Raw genomic sequence first — 19,201 nt, 5'->3', positions numbered from 1 at the left:
ACAATGGGCTGATAAACACTAAACTGGGGTCAGAAGTGACTACAAATGTTGCTAATATGGGTTTTTATTAATGGATTTGAATCTCTCTCAGGGTGCAACAATTAAACATACAACTCTGGACATGAGAATTTTCTAAAATTTAGTTCAAATTTAGACATATAGGTTCAACCATATACACAAGTCACCATTAGTATTTGGAAAATGTCCCTTAGCGAGTTGCAGAGAACCTGCAAACTTCTTGCACCCAAAACGCTGCTGTGTACCAAACCAAACTAAAAGGGCTGTACTGGATGTTTTTGATATAAATACATGTACAATTAAGAGTCCGATTCTCAGTCCAACTCATTCCAGCATCTTCTAGTTTATGGTAAGTTTTCTTGTTTTTTAGAATCACTTATGTTATTTAATCATTCAACCCTGGCACGAAAACAGTTCAAACTAAATAATTAATTATGTCAATGATTGCATATTTCATATTCAGCACTAGTAACTGTTGTGTGAATAGTAGATAAAATAACTCAATAAATTAAGCAATATAAGAAAGAGTAGAAATGTGAAGATTCATTTTACATGTTGGAAAAAGTTAAAGTCCAACCTTATTCAATCCCACCCTTCATCCATAACATAAACTTAACAGCAGGGTTTCCCCTGTATATTATGAGCCTGACAGGCCACCAGGCTTTACTTGTATCCCCACCAGGCTAAGCATTATTTGTTTATTAGGTTTTTTTATACACCACTAACAGTGATAGCAAAGACGAGTTAAAGAGTCTCTTTGGTGAAATGATTGGAAGTACAAAGGCAACATATTGCGGTCAGTATGTGAACACATAGGAAGACTAGCCTCCATAATCACTGACTCTTCACCAGTCTGCATGCCAACAACTTCAGCAAATGAAAAGTCACAAATAAACGATCAAAAAATGTTGGACACTTTCATTAGGATGAAACAACTGAAGTGCAAATAATTTATTATTTTAAATGTTTTATATTTGCGTTTTTTTAAAGACTTTATAGTTGGTGTTTAGATATTGTTGTTAATATCCTCCGATAATACCTAATTACCTAGTCATAATTTTAAGTTTCCTGTCAACTTTAAACATTTTTTAACTCAAAAACCCAGTAGGGTGCAGAATGACTACCCTAGTGCCCCTACTACCAAGCTTTGCAAGATCTGAACCAGCATTTTTAGATTAAAAAAAATGAAATACCTCAATGTGCCTGGAGTGGACATCCAGAATGTCTCTCTTAGTGGTAGACCAAGAAAAAGTGAGACTAGGTACAACACTGCCAAAGGAGAAGGGCGTCTGGCTATTGGTCAGCCCCATCACATATACTGGCATCTATATGTGCACACACAAATATACATGATATTTGAATTTTACAACAAAGAACCTCAGAAAGTTGTAAAGAGTACTTAAAGAAAGAACCAAATAAAAAACAAAAATAATCCTACCTGTGCTCCAGTCTTTATTCTTGTAACTGGTGCTCTGATTCGAATGGCCGACAGAATAACAACTTCAACCTCTACTTGATCCTACAGTCAAAGGAAAATTAGATTTAGAGCTAAAGGTAAGAAATTCATACACAGCTCAAACCACTACCATTTACCTGAGATATGACCACAAGCTTCCCAGTCTCAGCATCAACAGCTTGGACCAATCCTGTCACTGTAACATTCCCAACAGAGACTCCCCTAACGTGGCCCACAGCATTAACAGAAGCTATTTCCTCATCAGAAATGGAAAACAGGATGTTGGATTGGGGTTGAGGACCACCCTCAGATGTGATCTATCAATGGCAACAAGAGTGAAAAGAGAATGAATAGCTCATTTGGAGTAATCAGGGCCAGGCCTGTTGAAACATAAATGTTTAAAATGCCAGCTTTAGAGATGCAAAGCATCCTGCAATGCAGAAGTAAGATTTTCAGCACCCAGGAGGCCACATAGTAAACATAATTGTTTTAATTGAAGTGAAAAGGCGCAATTAGTGATGTCAAGGTAAAGATGAGTAATTCTGAAAGATAAATGACGAGACAAACTCGCTTTGCAAGATGAACCAGTGACATTTTTCCATTTTACCACACCTACCTGCATCATTGCCCCAATTAACAGAGTCATTTTCCTGGGAATAAGCTTGAAAGGTGGAAACACCTATAAAAAGCAGTGAAATGTTACTTCTTTTAACAAGATCCACCGGAACAAAAATATGAACCTACTTTCTGAAAATTATACCTCAATTTGCTGTGGTGCTGAGGCTATTTTTCTCCCGTTTTTATCCACAACAACAGCTGACAGGGTGGTCTGACCGATGGAGAGTCCTTTCACCCGGAACACTGCCGTGTCACTTTCTGTCAGCTCTGCTAAAGGACTGCAGGGAGAGTTATAGAAATGTAGCCATTGCTAATTGTTTCATATAAATAACGTTTCTAATTACTTACGTCAGAGAAACTATTACAGACGCTGCCTTGAGTTTCAATTTCATGGATTGGAAATAGCTGGCTGAGAAGGGCTTCCTGTTATCATCCAACACTCTGACATAAGCTTTAACAAATTTGCCAATCTGCACCTGTAATCAAGATATTAGAAGAATGAAGAATTACAATCACAAGGAGGGACAAAATACTGGTGCAAAGGATCTGTATATAGCTTAGGACAAGGTGACATGGAGACCATTAAACCATATTTAATCTCCACACATCAGTGGTTTGCTTCATGGTACTTATGGTAATGATAATAAAGATAATGTGGTGTAGCAGGGCTATGATGCTAAAATAAAAGAGTTCAACTGACCTTGTCAACTACTCTGACATTAACCTCCAGGATGTCAGAAACATGAACTATTGATTTGGCAGGTGCTGGGAAAGCCAGACAAAGATCGTGAACCATTACAGAAACTGTCCCTGTACGGACTGGAGAAACCTGGACAGAGACAAGAAAATAGTTTATGCAGAAGAACATCAAAAGTAAAAATGAACTAAAGCATTGCAGGCAGTGACGGCATAGTTACTTTGAAAAAGTAACTGTAATCGGATTACTGATTACTCCTTGAAAAAGTAACTTTTTTAGTCACTTTTCGCAGCTGCTAACAACAACGCTGTGAAAATGACATTGACCTTTGCCAATACTTAATTATAAGCAATTTTATAATGGTAACATCAGCAATGTGTCTCTACTTATAAGGTTGAACTGAAGAGGAGATTGTTTAATGGTTGCAACAGTACAAAAAAAAAAAACGTGAGTAATTTGTGTGGTCCACTGTTGTCTGGAAAACTCTAAGAAGGATTTTAAAGCCCCCATATTTCCCCCCAGCCTCCAGGTTGTGCGTTACGGCCCTGCGTTTGGTGTCAAAGCACAGCGCTCCTCCTGCAGCTCCACAACTCAGATGGCTGCACAGATTTGTGACACTTATCTTAATATTAATAGTTATAATGGCATTAAGTTGCCATTGTAATTATTGGCAACTACGGACACATTTATTCGTGGCTGTTTTCACGTTTATTGCGCTGTTCAAATTAGTCTCGATGTTTGCAGTTTTCTGGAGCGCAACGCGAAGCTCGACGTCATTCAGAGGTAATATATTAACTTGACATTAACAAAGACACAACCGGATGGATCATCCGGGAAATGATGGACAGGGAGAGCCTGACTAAAACACCTTACTGACGGACAAATTCAGGGATTTATTATGAGTCTCTGCTTATTTCCAAGCCCAAATGAGTAACTTCACGTTAAAAAACGAGCCCAAAAAGGCACAACCCGCCACTCATTAAATTTGCAAGTGACTTAAAAAAAAAAAAAAAGCCCAAAGCCGCTTATAATAATCGGACTTGGCAACAGAAACTCAAAATAGTTCCAGTTTTTCCACCAACAAAATGCGCATCTCCCTCCATTGTTTACATTTCTGTTGCATAGAGACGTCGGTCACTCGACAAGACGCGTAGAGGAAATACGATTAAATAACAAAAGAAGATAGTAACACACAGTAATGCAAAGTGATTTCGATAAGTAACTGTAGTCTGACTACTGGATTTGAAATAGCAACACGTTAGATTACTCGTTACTAAAAAAAGTGGTCCGACGAATAAACGCGTCCGTAGACATCACTGATTGCAGGCAAAGGTGCAGTTACTTTTCACATTATATGCAGGAAAGTAATACTTATCGCCACCAGTTTTGTATTGTCTGGCATCAGACAACTTGCCATGAACGCAGTACAGATGTTTCTTACCCGAGCTTCGCCTAGCGCCTCTTGGAGCACGACATCCACAATCCCCTTCACGCTGGTGTTCATAAAAAAGTGCCCTGAACCTTCTTGCATAGTCAGATCCAACTGCAGGACAAAACACAGTAAAACATTAAGAACATAGTTCTTATGTCACTTACAGATTAACCTGTAAGAGGCATAAGAGAGGATTCCTGCAGAAACTCACATTTTACAAATATTTTTACTGACCATGAGTTATCCCACACACCTGTATAAGAACACTCTCAAATATGGCAGTTTTTAATTTTCTGATGAGCAAAGATGACAAGTTTCTACTGTGTCATTTGTGACTTATGTTTACATTCATTCTAAATAAGCCAGAATGAAAAATACTGGATTTCTGTTTATTTAATTTGGAAAACAAAATATTTTTGATGATAAAATTATCTAATTTATATATTTTTTTTCTGCAGGGATAATCCGTTTTCTTATCCCCAAATCCAAACCAAGTAGTGATAGCAAATGGGAAACAAAAGACTAAACTTCCCAACAATAATAATAATAGTCATCATCAACTTTACAAAATCTAACACCAATTTTCTATGTCTTAACATTTTTTACTTAATTTTTACTTAAAAACTACAGTTACTTTGTTGCAATTAGAATATAATGACATAAGCTTGTGATACAAAACTTTAATTGCAATGACATTTTGGGCTCTGCTGGAGGGTCATTCCTGTTAAAAAGCAAAATGTTCCCCTCTACTATCGCCACATGCTTGCTATGATCCAATTAGCAGGTTTATTGCAAACATAATACGTAATCTGTCCTGTAATATACATAAGATCTTGTTGTACTCAGTGTAATTGAATGATTAAATTGAACAGATATGAATTTGATTCTGTGTATTTTTGTAAAGTTTGAATTAAAATGAACCAGTTTTTCTAATAATGTGCCTCGAGATGACATTTATTAACTACTGCTAAGTAAAATAAATAACTCTGTATTCAATTGAGCATGCCACACTGTTAACCTTAATGTATTTGATATTAGCAGCGCCTTGTGAGTTTTGTGGATGCAAAGAAAACAATGTTTGAATCACTAAAACATAACTATACCTACAGTGACTAAGATTTTACTGATGAATCCAGATTGATTTCCTAAATAGCTATAGGCTAATGACTTCATACTGGACACAGTAGTCACTGTTGAAATGAGCACAACCTAAAGTTTTAAATCAATGTAATGAGTGGCCCAGATACATCCCTAACTTACAAGTGAACATTTCATACAATCCAGTGTGACTGTCTGTGCTCAGTGCAGAAAAAGCGCAGATAACAGAAGAATGCAATGCAAATAAACAGCAGTGATAATTTTGCTCTTACCCGCACATCTGGGTGGTTATAAATAGTCACTCTCTCAGGAAAAACCTTCACATCTTCAACCAACAGAAGCTCCAGTGTGGCAGAGACAGGTGTCAAAGGTTCATACTGTCCAGGAAAGCAAAGCGTATTCAACCTATTAGAATCTGACTTTCATTCACAAAAGCAAGTTGTTTGCTTAATATTGTAAGCAATATTGTTAATGCATGTACACAGTGATGGAAAGAATAAACACACTAATTTAGTAGTAGCCTTTAGAATATTGCTGCTTTGTGTTACTGAATAACTAACCGACCCTTCAGCAGTCTGAAGTCCTGTCACGCCTTTGAAATAAGTGTGCTTCTCCCGATTAACTCCCATTCAGAATAATGCATGTGTATTAGGATCAAGTGTGATGAATTCAGTTTTCCACAGAGACAGGATGGTGTATGTTACATTTGCAGTGACATCACTCTTGTCACTGCAAATTCTTAAATGCCACGGCTACTTTTAGCCGTCACATTTAAGAATCAACTATTTGGAAATGAAATATCAATGCTCAGTGTTGTCATCCAGCCAGGTAATTGCTACAGTTAATCAAAGTAGGTCATGCCATCTGTTGCAATTTTAGTTTCAAGCATCCAGACTATGTCTGGACATAATGGTAAGGGTTTATGTGATTTTATTTGGGTCATTCCTATCAACAGGTTACTTACAATTCTGCTAATTCTGTAGCAGTGGTGCATATGTGCAATATTTATAGTGTGCAAGTGCTGCGGCACTGTACCAAAAAAATCTGTGCCAGCCTGATTTATCTGGTGATTTAATTGGGAATTGCCTGGCCATTGTCTTCCTACTCAGTTCTCATCTCCCTTCAGTGCTCTATCTGGGCTTTCTTCCATTGAACACAATTTCTCCGGCTGAATTTCAACTGGGGCAATCAGCGAACAAAAAGAGAAGTTGTGAACAATGTCATAGATTTTCTGCACCCTTATAGAATTGAAGGTGGCTTACAGCACAGGCAATTTCAAAAACAGAAGTTGATTATGGTCCTGAATGTTTCAAAGAGCAAAGCAGTAACTGTAAGTGAGATTAAGTTATGTTTCTTTCAAATTTACACTCATAGCGACATGTTACTCAAATTCTTTGCAACTGTTGTTGCGATCTTAAACAGAGGTTTTTGAATACAACTTGGAAATAGGTTTTTCTTACAGGTCTGGGAACTTTGGCAGCTTGTAGATGTGGAACCTGGTATCCAACAGCTGTCACAGTAATGGCAGCAATTCCTGTCTGTTGATGGACAAGAACTGTCTGACGTCCTAACCAGAAAAAATGATAAAAACTATCACTTAAATTTCCTTTAAAAATGGACTTGACGCATAGAAGGCATTTTTAAATTGGGACAATCATACGCCACTTAATAAAAAAGAAAAAGTTACCATGTAGTTTCATCTGTTTTTTGCTGTCTTCAAACAGTTGAAGGTCCATGGGCATAGTGGGCTCAATACTAGCCAGGGACCCCTTTGATGACTCCCACAAAATGTCTAAAGAGCTAAAGTTGTCGAATTTCCTTCCTTGCTGATCAAAAGCTGCCAAGTCCAACACCGGGTTCCGATAATTTGAAACAGGCACCTGACAAATGAGCGCAAAAAAACCACCCAAAACATTAGAACAAAGTTTGCAGATTTAGTTTTGATAATACAACATATATCATTAGCATTTTTACTGTTGGTTACAATGCTCTATTGTTCTATCTAAACAACTTGTAAAAATAAATTAATTTTAAAAATCCAACCTACTGATTAAAAATTAGCATGCTAAACCATTTTTAAACCTCACGCACCACTTGTTTATTCTGCTGCATCAGAGGGCAGGCTAAGTCCAGCTGTGGACTGGTATAAACTGGAACCAGTGTGAGCCGTGATGGAAGTGCACAAACAAACTTGACCACTGCCGGCTCCACAGCTGGAAATGGATTGGTCACAGTGGCCTTGTTCCCCACCGTGATCTCTAACACCTAAAGAATGAGAGGGTGACAGTTGAGATGACAGAGATAATACGGCTAAAGAACAAAAAATTTGTCTGATTTTGTTTTAAGAAATTTAGGCTATTTTAGAGCCAGAAAGTAGAGAATCTGGGACTACAATGATTTCCATCACCCTTACCTGTTCTCCCAGCACCCTGCAGGTTGCTCTAAGCCAGTGACGATTATAGTTCTGACAGGAAGGACTAATCAGATTGAGGCTCACGCTGCTCTCATCCTCCGCTCGTGAAAAACAGAAAAACTTTGAGGGCTCTAAAACCCAAGGACGTGGTCCTCCCTCAAACAACATGTCTTTGGAAGATCCAAGTGTGACTACAGCCACCGACACAGGGTCAATCGCCTGAAAGATGACAAGATTTTATCAGTAAGTTCTGAAATGAAATTTAAAAAAAAAAAAAACTTAAAATGAAGTCAGATTACGGGGGTGGGCGAATGAACAAACTTTCAAGATAACAGTGAAAAGCCAAGAAAAAGATCTTTAACTTTACAAAAACACAACCTAACTTGAAAAACATCATCACAAGAAGAAAATGGGTCAATCTTTAGCTACCAGGGCAAAAATAAACGAAGCGAAATAGCAAAAATATCTGAAATATTTGAAGAACAACATACTATTAACAAAAATAAAACTGAAGAGCCCAAAGGAGATTCAAACATGTTAATGGTTAAAACTTTAGTGATGCACACCTGTAAGCCAAAGATAATTCTACAGATAATGTGAAGTAATTTATTCCCACTTCCTCAAACAATACTTAGTTCTATAAAATGTTAAATTATACAGCAACAGTTCATTATTTTTGCTTTAATGGAGTCTACATTTTACTAAACAACAATTTCGCAAATTTGGAAAGAATAAAATCTGAACGGATTCAGGAACTTATTTTATTTCTTCTTAGACATGAAAGAATATTTTTTATTTGTTTATGAAGACAATATGTGGAACTAAAATAAGTCGAAAGAGAAAAGAGCTCAGCCTGTGATATTAATTAATAAATAGTACAAAAACATACACTTTTGTTTTTTTCTACTGAGAAATTATAAATAAATAAAGAGAAAAAAGCAAAACAAAACTGTTAGATAATTTTCCAGCCTGAGGAATTCTCAGGCTGACATATTACAGATTTTAATCAATCTGTAATATGTACAGATTGATTAAAATGCCACGGTCAAAGCTCCTAATTAGCAAATTCCTGAAAGGATAAGATTGAAAGACTCACTCTAAGAGGGAGGTAGGCAGCAATAGTGATCTTGGCACTGAGATGCACATTGCCATGAGTGTAGCTGACAGTAAGCACCGTGTAGCCAGGAGTCAGGGCCTTGGCTTGCACTCCACTGCAGTGCTTCTGGCTAGGAGCCAGCCTCCCTGAGGAAGAACCAAACGCAGAGGGACAAGCCAAAGGATGAGATCATTTAAAATGGCAACTTTAAATAGGAAAAAGACAATTGCTCTTCTGTAGTTGTCTCTCATCTCAAACGTGACAGAAATATCTGCAGCTCACTTTGCTGCTGGAACTTCAAGGAATGTTGTTTTGCAACTTTAAAAAACTAGATGGATGCCACTTAAAAGATGACACACTTAGGGTGAATTATTTATAGAATTAAAATAGTAGTGAGAAAGCTGTAGTGAATTGTCATTTTGTGGAAAATCCAAGAATTTGTACTGCAAACATTTTATTATGAACATTTAATTACTTAATTCAGTTCAGGCAGAAATAAAGCAAGGCAGCATAAATTAGAATTGGATCCAGTTGTGTAAGATAAAATAGTATCTCTTCCTCAACACCAACTCTATTTGTTCTAAAAGGTTCTTTACAATGTGCTTCTCTTACAGTCTTCACTTTTTGCACTTCACATGAAGATCTGGCACATACTCCTCCGTTTTTGTCTGACCTAGTCAAATCACAGAGACTCACCTTCTAACAGTTCAAACACTCCTTGGTTCTCCTCCTCGACCAGTAGATCAAAGTGGGAGCAGTCACTCAACATGACTCGCTCCATCTCCAACTCCTCCAGCAACCCAAAGATCCGAAGGGGCAGTTCCAGATCTTGGCCCAGGCGGGCTTCTACTGGACATGGAGCAAAGTCCATGGCAACAGGCTCAACAACATATACCTGAGCAGGACGAATGATTGAGCAAGATTAATAACAGTAAATGTGTAACGTCCACAGTTTATTAACACGTGAACTTTTCCATTTTGCTTGTCAAGTTACGATAGCAACATCTGGGTATTTTAGCATAATTTTGTGTGATGGAGCAAAGTAAAGTGCAATGGTGAAGTGGAGAGGATTTTTGGCTGGATCGTTTTCAAAATGTTTTACAAGTTTGATATGAATTTGGAGTCAGCCCTCCAGAGTTGACACATTCACCAGCTTTGTTTCTGCAAGCTTTCCGATGAAGTTACTACATGACCAACAGATAAAAAAGTAATAAAAATCCAAATATTACCCAACCTTTGTGCCACAATAATTTTGAAATGAGTGTCATTATCAACCAACCTTCATCTGTCCGAAGTGATGTGGGTTACGTAGATCATGAGCATAAATTACAGTGACACCAATGTCACTGACTGTGGTCATCGCTCCTTTCACAGTCACTGTGGCCACATCTGTATTTGATGAAGTCCAGCTGAAATTTCCACTTCCACCAGTTGCCTGGAGTAAGCAACAGAGAATACCTCATCAGATGCAAACACACCACATTTCCTAATTTGATCTCACTCTCAGTCATGATGCTAGTATGCCAAGAACAAAATAACTTAGATTTTCCTTTTAAGTTTGAATAGCTGGGTTTAATATTGTATCCTTTATTAGATCAAAGCCCTCCGATCAGCATGGCTGAAAGAGAATAATTACCTTTATTGTGTACTGATATGCTCCAACTTTTGGTTGCCATGGAAATGTGAGAATACTGGGAGTGAGGACTATAGGGTTATAAATTTCCACATCCTGTTCATTGTGCACCGGGTTGACGAGTGCATGGACTTTTCCATTCTGAAGCAGAACAGTGGACACAGGAAATTATCAGATTCAACAACATGAAGAGGAATAAAAGTGAGGAAGGCTAAAAACAAGAATGCGACGGTCCAAAAGAACTCACTTCATCTTCAACAGCTGTTAGGGTAGCATCAATAAGAGTAAGACCATCTTTGAGAGGTCTGACATGATGATATGATCCATTCACAGAGGACTCCAGGACCTCAAAATACTCTTTAGGAAAAACAGTGCTTATACGGACATTCTGCAACATCAAAATAAATTGTTCAATTTATAAAACTGCTGTATTTGTTTGATTGTTTTTTTCAAACATGGAATCTCACCGATCTGCACTTACGTCAGAGAGGTAGATTTTGTTCCCAGACTTATCAAACACTTCAATAAGAATGTTGTACACTCTGCCTGTTTCAAGAACCCAGCTTTCTCCTGGATGAATTTTAAAACCTAAATACAGAGATTAAAAAAGGTCAGCTAAAACTTTAAACAAGGAAATTAAAATATGTGTTAAAGCAGAAAGACAGACCGAGGTAGGCTGGCTCAACAACGTAGAGCGTGCTGTTGGGGAGGCGAGACACTCCTTGCATTCGAAGGCCTTTATGGAAGCCATTAAAGAAAACGTCCTCAGGTAGACATGAATGAGACCTTCAGCTATGAAATGTATAATTATAACTGAATGATAGAAAATTAGACATGCATTGGTCACACTATTCCTGGTCAATATCAATCATAATTGCTTTAAGACCCAATATCTTGCGATTGATTGGTGCATCTTCATAAAAAATGGCTCATTAAACCACTGCTACAACTTCAGCTGCTGGTGCATTTCATCAAAAGGATACTCTTGTGATCCAACACCACATTGATGTGTCCCATTTGAACTCCTGTAACTTTGGAGGTACTCCGATCAAGAGAGGCCACACTGACTCCTGGGTCTCCATTGGGATCAACCACACTGTTTCTAAGGTGTAGTTCATACTGATCACAAGGCATTGTGAGCTCTGGGGAAGCAAAAACAGACCAAGATAGTGGATTTCAAGCAGCATGACATCAGTCATCACTTCAAATTCTTTCAGTTTCAATTTCATTTAAACAACAAATCCATTTTTATTTGGATCTAACACCAGGAACTGTACAGCATCATGAGTTTAAAGATAAAACTATCAGCTAAATATTCACACCTGTGATAGTGCCTTGTCTTATCTTGAGGACTCTGTATCTGATGGAAGTTCCTGCCATTAAGTAGACATCGTGTGCAGGGCTCAGCAGGATGTTCTCTAAAATCAGCAGTCTCACTTCAGCAGCACCCACATCCTGTGGCATAGATACCATGGTGACAGAACAACAAAGCTTTAGATTCCCGCTTCAATAAACCAAATGAAATGGGTAGAAGTTTCAAAAGTGTCCAAAAGAAGAAAAAAAAATCTAATGCAAATCAAATCACATGCAAAAGAATTGTTTGTTATAAAATGTAGAAATAACACAATTTGACATTTAAAAGCTTTGTCAGCTTAACTAAAACGACAGCTAATGATCTGAAAAGGCTAAAGAGCTCCTTTGGTCTTCACAATAGCGTTGCACAAGACTCTGCAACTGCATTGCATTTTGCAATTTTTAAGAGTACATTTTAGTCCATCACAGAGGAACGAAGTAACAGAACTAGGAAACAGAATAAACAATGCGCTGTTTAATGAAGCAGAGTTAATCGTGATCTTTTGCAATAAAAGATCAGGTTTCTCCTGGCTGACAGCGATCTCCAGTTTTCTTGGAGGTCTGACGTGCCAATTCTTTTCTACTCAATTTTTTTTTTCTACAGATGACACGAAAACGTTCTGTTACATGTACAAAGCATAGATTTTAAGCACCTTTCAAAGCATATGTTTAGTTAATATATACAGTATTAACTAAACTCTAAAAAGAGCATCATAGAACAAGCTGGTAGTTGAGTCAGTTAAAGACCAGAGATGTTGGGAGTTCATAATTTTGATGCATGAATGCACCAATCAAAGAAAACCTGGCAAATTACAATCTTTGATTGGTGCATGTCTAGTGAGAAACCCCATATGCTATTAGCAAGAGAAACAATTTCTCCACAAAGTTATGAATAAAACTATTACCTTATACAGAGACTCTTGTATTTTGGCCTTTAGCTTAGCATGTCCTGTTTTCAGACCCGACACCAGAATGATGTCGCCTTGTTTGCCCACTCGCTCCATTTCAGATATGTATCCAGGAGGAGTGTATGTGGACTCTGAGAATTTAAGCACCCTGAAGGTAACAAAGACAAAAAGCAATAAGCAACAACGCCTCAGCAGAGTAATTAAAATGCAAAAGGTAATAACACAAACAGCATAACCATTCTAAAAATTGCTTTTGGGGACATTTGGTGGTCTGCATAGCAGAATTTTAGAGGGGATGAGAAAAGAATTAACAAAAGAGAGATTACCGTAATGAATTGTAGGAGTCTGTGAATCCATTCACATCTACATCTTTCACTAAGGTCCAGTCAAACACCAAACCGGCAAGGGTAGAGAAGGTATTTCCTACAAAAAGGAAAGAAAAAAACTTTATACTGCAACTTCATAAAAAAATAAAACAAGAGGTATGCAAAAACTGATCAGGAACTGAGAATATTTACAAACAGAGGTTTTCAACCACACTGCAGGGCCAGAGGTGCCTTCACTTTAGCCGATAATAAATTAAAAATTGTTTTGTCCGATACAAAACTGGGAGGGATTTAATTAAACAGTGCATTGCAATCATTTGCTATCTACTCTGTTTGAAGAGTCTGAAATGGACTCTTACGCCAAAGCAAACAGAGCACCACACCCTGCAGCCATCATCAGCAAGTATCAGGCTGCAGCCACAGCTCATTACACGAAGTGTGGCTGTCCTAAATGGAACAAGTCACACAGAACAAACAGCTACTTCACTGTGGCAGCCTTTATGAGAAGAAAGAGCTGCCTGCAGCCAGCCCCCTCTAAAGAGATCTCAAGGCTACGAATGAACAGCGTGATGACAGATCCTTATTATTGGAGAGCTGAGTTATTACAACATCTATTTTTTTGGGTCACACCTGCTCAAGGCAGGGTATTTACTCATTTAGAACCCCATTACCCTTTAATTAGACAGCTGATCTACTGCAATAAGTCAGTGTACCACCTTCTGAATCCAGTGCATGAATTCTGAGTGCCAGTGGAGAGTCTTCAAGATGCAGCTCTCTGGTGGTAGAGACGATCTGGATCTCACTGATGATGTCAACGATGGCGTCGCAGCGGAGCACCTGTCCAGAGACTGCCAATGGATGAGTAAGAAAAAGGATTATAATAAATGAAGCATAGTCAATGACAAATATATGCAAATGATTAGCAGGAAGTTATCGCTCTGGGGCTTCCTTTAGTTGTTGGCAGGATTCTGGGTGCTTATCACTGTATTCAAATGATGTGGATATTTGGAACAGCTATAGGGATTTCATGGGAGAGATAAAATGTGTAAATATGATACAGATGGGTAATTTTATCCCACATTCAGACTTAGTTACTTTGATTTGTTTTATAGACTTGCTCACAGGGTGTGTGGCAGCAGATGGTATTACATCAGCACAAGAGGAACAATAAAAAACAGGGGGAAAAAATCTAATTCCTATTTAGTTGACTGAGTTCAACCTCTTTAATGCAAAAGACCGGGTGCCATGGACAGTTCAATGTTCAATAAACATTTAAATTCCTACTGCATGTGACTTTCTGATAAACTATAACGAGAGAAACATTTACTTGAACTACAAAACAGCTGCAGAGTTACTGAGAAAAAAAGTCCATTAGGTTGAGGATATTTTCTCAAAATGCAGCTATTGATATTAGAGGAAAAGGCTAAAACACTCAATATGTCCCATAATTGTCACCACAATTTTCAACATTTATTTTAACAACTTGGCAGTGTTAATGCCACCCAAAAGGGATCTGAACCTTGCTTTCTTCCACACATTGTGATTTAAAATGGCATTGTTGTACTTACCAACATCTTCAGCAAAAATGATGCTGGTCAGTCTGGTGGGCTGGGTGGACAGAGCCTGCAGGACAGCCTTCTGAGAGCAGCCTCTGTCAGCATCCTCTTCCACAGGCTGGATGCTTGCAACCTCAGGTCTAGTGGAAGACCTGGACACCAAAAGCCATAAAAATACAGTTACATATACAGTTACCTGGATGTCAAACAATTTCAATTTATAGCAACCATATAATGATCCGTATCCCTGGTGTCCATTTAGAATGAGTATGGTAGTTAGCTGTTTTACTAAGATGTCAAAAATAAATAAATATATGCAAACTGGAATCATTTTTTTTCCAGGAAGTATGTGTGAAGCTAATACGGGAGCCAAGTAGTCATTTGCCATGAGGATCATGATACAGTAAGTTGTGCACCCCCCAACTAGAATAGTTGTTTAACTACTCTATAGTTAAACAAATAGTAACAGAAATGTCTGACATGAAGAACTGTAGTACAAGAAAGACAAAATTATTAAATAAATAATGAAATACCTGCTTATGATTTTAACATGCCGAATGAATTCAAAGTTTCTGTTCATTTCTACATTTAATTGTTCAATTATATACAAATTTAGAAATATGTATATAATTTTATTTACTAAAAGTACACATTACAATTGTGTTTGAACTATCACAAGCATTTATTTGACAAATTATTTACGTGCTGAATTATGGCACTTCTGGTCCTCAATACAATGAATAAATGACAAAATTTAAGACATAAATATAATTTTTTTCACCTACGCCTACGATAAAAAAATCTACACAGTTTTTTAACGTTTTTATGACTTTTATAGTTCCTCCTAAAAACTTCTGTCCATTTTTAGTTTAAATGCCATCAACAATTACTATAATAACATTTTATTTAGACAAGAGAAACTAGCGATTTAAAAAAAAAACCACAAGTCACATTTGACCCCCAGTGAAAACTGACAGAAAGCGACTTAATTCTGGGGGGGGAAAGATGCAATATTACCATATTAAACTAATCTTTTGATATTCAGTACGGCTGGACTCTTACAGCAAACCACTGTACTGTATATGGGAGTCCATGTGACTTCTCTTGCTAGGTAATAAGACACCTCCATGCCCCACAAACCGGGCCCCCGTCAAGCCCTCAGTTTCACTCACCATCTGTAGCAGCCTTCAGTCGTTTCCAGTGTGAAGTTAATTTTCGTGCTTCTCGCAAGTGGTAGCAAAACTTTGGGAATATTTAATTTCGACGAACCGTAGACCCGTGTGACGGTTATAAAAAATAACACTAAAAATTTTACCAGACTCATTTCCGACTCCGGAGATTTATTATGAGCCAAGGGAAGGGTCGAATGAATGGGATATAGAGTCTATTTACGAGCTTAACTTTCTTTGTCTCATCAAGTTTAATATTTTAAAAGTTAGGGTTGATATCGGAGCAGTATAACAGACGTTTCTGTGAGTTAGCATAGCCAGCAGGTTAGCTAATGCTCAACTCAAATGCACGCCGTCTTCCTGTCCTGTTTCACTTTGACACTTTAGTTACCACACATGATGATGATAAAGATAACAGTGGCAAACTCCTCTGGCGCTGTTTTTTGGTTCCGTCGTTGTCTTTATACTCGAAAATAAGTCAGAAAACAAGCGACTATAATTTGAAAATCGCTACAGCAGAATAACACAACCGGATAACAAACAATAGCGTAAAATCTTCGTGTTTTGTACAATACCCGCCATTAGCAATAATTGGACTTCCAGTGAGCATGCCGGGAGAGAGGTGACGTCACTACAGAAGAGGGTGGGTACAATATTTCTTAAAGGTACAGTCAGAAAAAGATTAGTTTTAGAAACATAGAAAAAGCAAATTTGTGTATTTATGTGTAGTATATATACACACACACACACCCTCTCTCTCACACACCTGCAATACAATAGTTTTGTTGCTGTTGTTGTTGTGGGTAAGCAAAAGCTAAGCTGACATGAAAATAAGCATTTCATGGTTAACTTCATAGTAGGGGGCTGCAGTGGCTCCAGGTGGTCGTGACCCTGGGAGCTTCTGATTCAAATACCATTCTTTCTCAGGAATAAATGGGGTTTGCGTCAGGAGGGTATCTGGCATTAAACATCTACCAAGTGTGTGTGCACGCAGCTGTGGGGATGGAGAGACAGCTGCTCCGTGGAGGGAGGAGACCAATAACAACGACATAGTAATAAATTGCTTTGGCTGAGAATTGACAATTAACATCTGATGGTTTTAATGTTCTTCAAGTTAAGAAGCCATATTTTTTGTTGCAATCCCAAGCATCCGCAGAAAAAGGGCTTTTACTGTATGCATTATTTATCAACAGTTATGGTGTCCATAATATTTACCAAGTTCAGACATAATAAGCAGCAAAGCTAATTATTTTATCTTTAAATGGTTATCCTTAAGCAAAAATGTTTGGCAACCATGTGTAAATCCAACATGACACCAATAAAAGGAGGCCTATTTGATGGATCCTGACCCCGAATTATTATTTTCTAACAAAAAAGTCTAAACCGATTATTGTAGTGTAGAAAATCTTGCTTACTTATGTAAATAAGAAAACTCATGTACTCTTGTCTTAATTGTGTTGTTAGTTGATATGTATTTTATTTTTGTCCTGCCATCAGTTCACCAGAGATACTAAAAAAGTAAGGTGCATTCCTGTATTGCTACATTTATAGTGTTCATATATCTAAATGTGCATTAAGTAAACAATATATTAATAACAAATATGGCAATGAACCCACATTTGCTCAATACTCATGAAAATATCCAGTACTTTTATTAATGTACTTTTTTCAGGTGCTATTCCTATACTACTGTACTTCATCTTGTTTTTATCATTCTTATTTTTAATAGCAGTATTAACGGGGCAGTATTATGTATTGTCAAAGTGCCAGTTTATAGCACAATCAAGTAACTATGTTACCTTCAGTTATAAAAATGCTGTATCAAACATAGCTAAAATAAATTTGACCTGTTGTTTTAGTACAGTAGAAGATGTTAAGTATTCGATCATTCAATTAATTTTCTGCAGCTAATAGATCCTTACCTTGGGTCACATTTCAGCAGCCTCACTGGGAGAGGTAGAAAACACCATGGGCAGGTTGCCAGTTCATTACATAACCTGCAAAAATAAATGTACCTCTAAATCAGGCTTAAGAACTGAGCAGAATAGACATCAAGATCATCTGGGAGACACTTGTTCCTGCATTTATCTTTTTGATTCATTCTCACCTGACATTTCTGATCTCTGGCCATCAGTGAAGCACATGCAACACACAACTTTTCACCCATAGGTGTCACTCACAGCCACCTATATCACATAAAATCTGCAGCAGGAGGAAGGTCACTTTCATGGCACCAGTTACATTCAAATAAAATAGGATTTGATAAAAGAACGTTGGCTTCCAACAAGAAAGACTGTATAAAACAAGTTTAATGTAGAACAATCCAAAATCATATTTTCCCTCAGTCTGCTCTGAGAGCCTCCTCTGGCATTGCAATTGGTTCTAACAGAAAACATGAATTTTTGACACAGTTCTAATTAAATTGGCAGCATTATTTCTTATCTATCCTCTTATCTGCTTTGAAGTTTCACAGCAGTGCTCCTCCTGGATTCAGCCTCCTTTACACACAAAGAGAGGCACAACTTGATTAGCAACTTGTTCTGAAGTGCTTTTCCATACTGCTGTTTTATGCCAAAGGTGACATATTGTTTGATCAGAGCATGTTATCAATAAAAGCCCATCACCGATCGGTGTTCCGTTCCAATTGGCTGACTTAAATACCAGTCATGTAGACGCACCTACAGCAATCTAAGCGTGATGTAGCTCATGTTCTATTCACACATCATAAAAATCTTTTCAAGCAGTTTTAGGAATTGGATGTGTCACAAAAATTATTCTAGGTACTGAAACCAGAGAAGAAAATTCTGCTTTCATTTATCTTCACTGCCCAGGTCTGTGCAAGCTTCAGCCCTGCATTAATTTTCACCTTTGTACCCTTTCCACAAGTAGCTAACATGCAATTGAAGCAAGAAGTGGATGATGTAATGTCTGTTAACATGAAAAACAATGTCTGAATGTTTGACTCTAAAGCTGGGACATTAAGGCTCAGTTGTAGAAAATGCAAGACAAAACATGTTCCAAGGAAAATGAGTGTGAAGATCTTGAGATTTTGGATAGATTTCTATGGGATTCCTGCCAGGAGTGGCCAATTTAAAAGAGGAAGTTCTCAAATGATTGAGTAATATTTCCTTAGAATTATCAGTTCTTTCAGATTTAGGGGAGGAAGGTGACTCACTGTTGAATATTTCTAAAGAATTATTTGTCAGTGGCTGACATTTTAGTTTCACTTTGTTCTTTAGTGTTACAGTTTCAACCAACCAGAAGCTGTTAGACATGTTTTTGGGCTTTCTCTAATGCTCCAGGCAACCATATGGGGCACAAATATTTCCCTGCATCCTGAGTCACTGCATCTGCTTTGGTATCCTGTTTTGTGTCTCCTCATCTGGCATGCATCAGCAGTCACATTCTTCCTGCAGGACAGTTTTTCT

At 37.6% G+C, this 19,201-nt stretch overlaps 1 protein-coding gene across 1 annotated transcript in view; it reads right to left on the bottom strand.

Annotated features, from left to right (window-relative positions):
• Positions 1-16,390, bottom strand: part of nup210 (nucleoporin 210) — a 34,166-nt gene extending 17,776 nt beyond the window's left edge. The window contains exons 1-27 of the mRNA XM_032561885.1: positions 15,777-16,390; positions 14,617-14,756; positions 13,765-13,896; positions 13,049-13,145; positions 12,720-12,870; positions 11,784-11,916; positions 11,445-11,603; positions 11,129-11,197; positions 10,943-11,049; positions 10,709-10,849; positions 10,465-10,602; positions 10,108-10,263; positions 9,525-9,723; positions 8,829-8,974; positions 7,733-7,951; positions 7,411-7,584; positions 7,007-7,199; positions 6,780-6,886; positions 5,592-5,696; positions 4,231-4,332; positions 2,793-2,921; positions 2,441-2,568; positions 2,235-2,370; positions 2,091-2,153; positions 1,612-1,791; positions 1,457-1,537; positions 1,212-1,343 (exon numbers count right to left, since the gene is read on the bottom strand). Coding sequence (XP_032417776.1) covers positions 1,212-1,343; positions 1,457-1,537; positions 1,612-1,791; positions 2,091-2,153; positions 2,235-2,370; positions 2,441-2,568; positions 2,793-2,921; positions 4,231-4,332; positions 5,592-5,696; positions 6,780-6,886; positions 7,007-7,199; positions 7,411-7,584; positions 7,733-7,951; positions 8,829-8,974; positions 9,525-9,723; positions 10,108-10,263; positions 10,465-10,602; positions 10,709-10,849; positions 10,943-11,049; positions 11,129-11,197; positions 11,445-11,603; positions 11,784-11,916; positions 12,720-12,870; positions 13,049-13,145; positions 13,765-13,896; positions 14,617-14,756; positions 15,777-15,928 — 3,669 coding nt within the window. The 5' untranslated portion in view covers positions 15,929-16,390. The remainder of the gene's footprint in view (positions 1-1,211; positions 1,344-1,456; positions 1,538-1,611; positions 1,792-2,090; positions 2,154-2,234; positions 2,371-2,440; positions 2,569-2,792; positions 2,922-4,230; positions 4,333-5,591; positions 5,697-6,779; positions 6,887-7,006; positions 7,200-7,410; positions 7,585-7,732; positions 7,952-8,828; positions 8,975-9,524; positions 9,724-10,107; positions 10,264-10,464; positions 10,603-10,708; positions 10,850-10,942; positions 11,050-11,128; positions 11,198-11,444; positions 11,604-11,783; positions 11,917-12,719; positions 12,871-13,048; positions 13,146-13,764; positions 13,897-14,616; positions 14,757-15,776) is intronic.
• Between the last annotated feature and the right edge of the window lie 2,811 nt (positions 16,391-19,201).

This window comes from Xiphophorus hellerii, chromosome 1 (assembly GCF_003331165.1).
Source record: "Xiphophorus hellerii strain 12219 chromosome 1, Xiphophorus_hellerii-4.1, whole genome shotgun sequence".
Taxonomy (NCBI): domain Eukaryota; kingdom Metazoa; phylum Chordata; class Actinopteri; order Cyprinodontiformes; family Poeciliidae; genus Xiphophorus; species Xiphophorus hellerii.
This window is presented reverse-complemented; position numbering and strand designations above follow the sequence as displayed.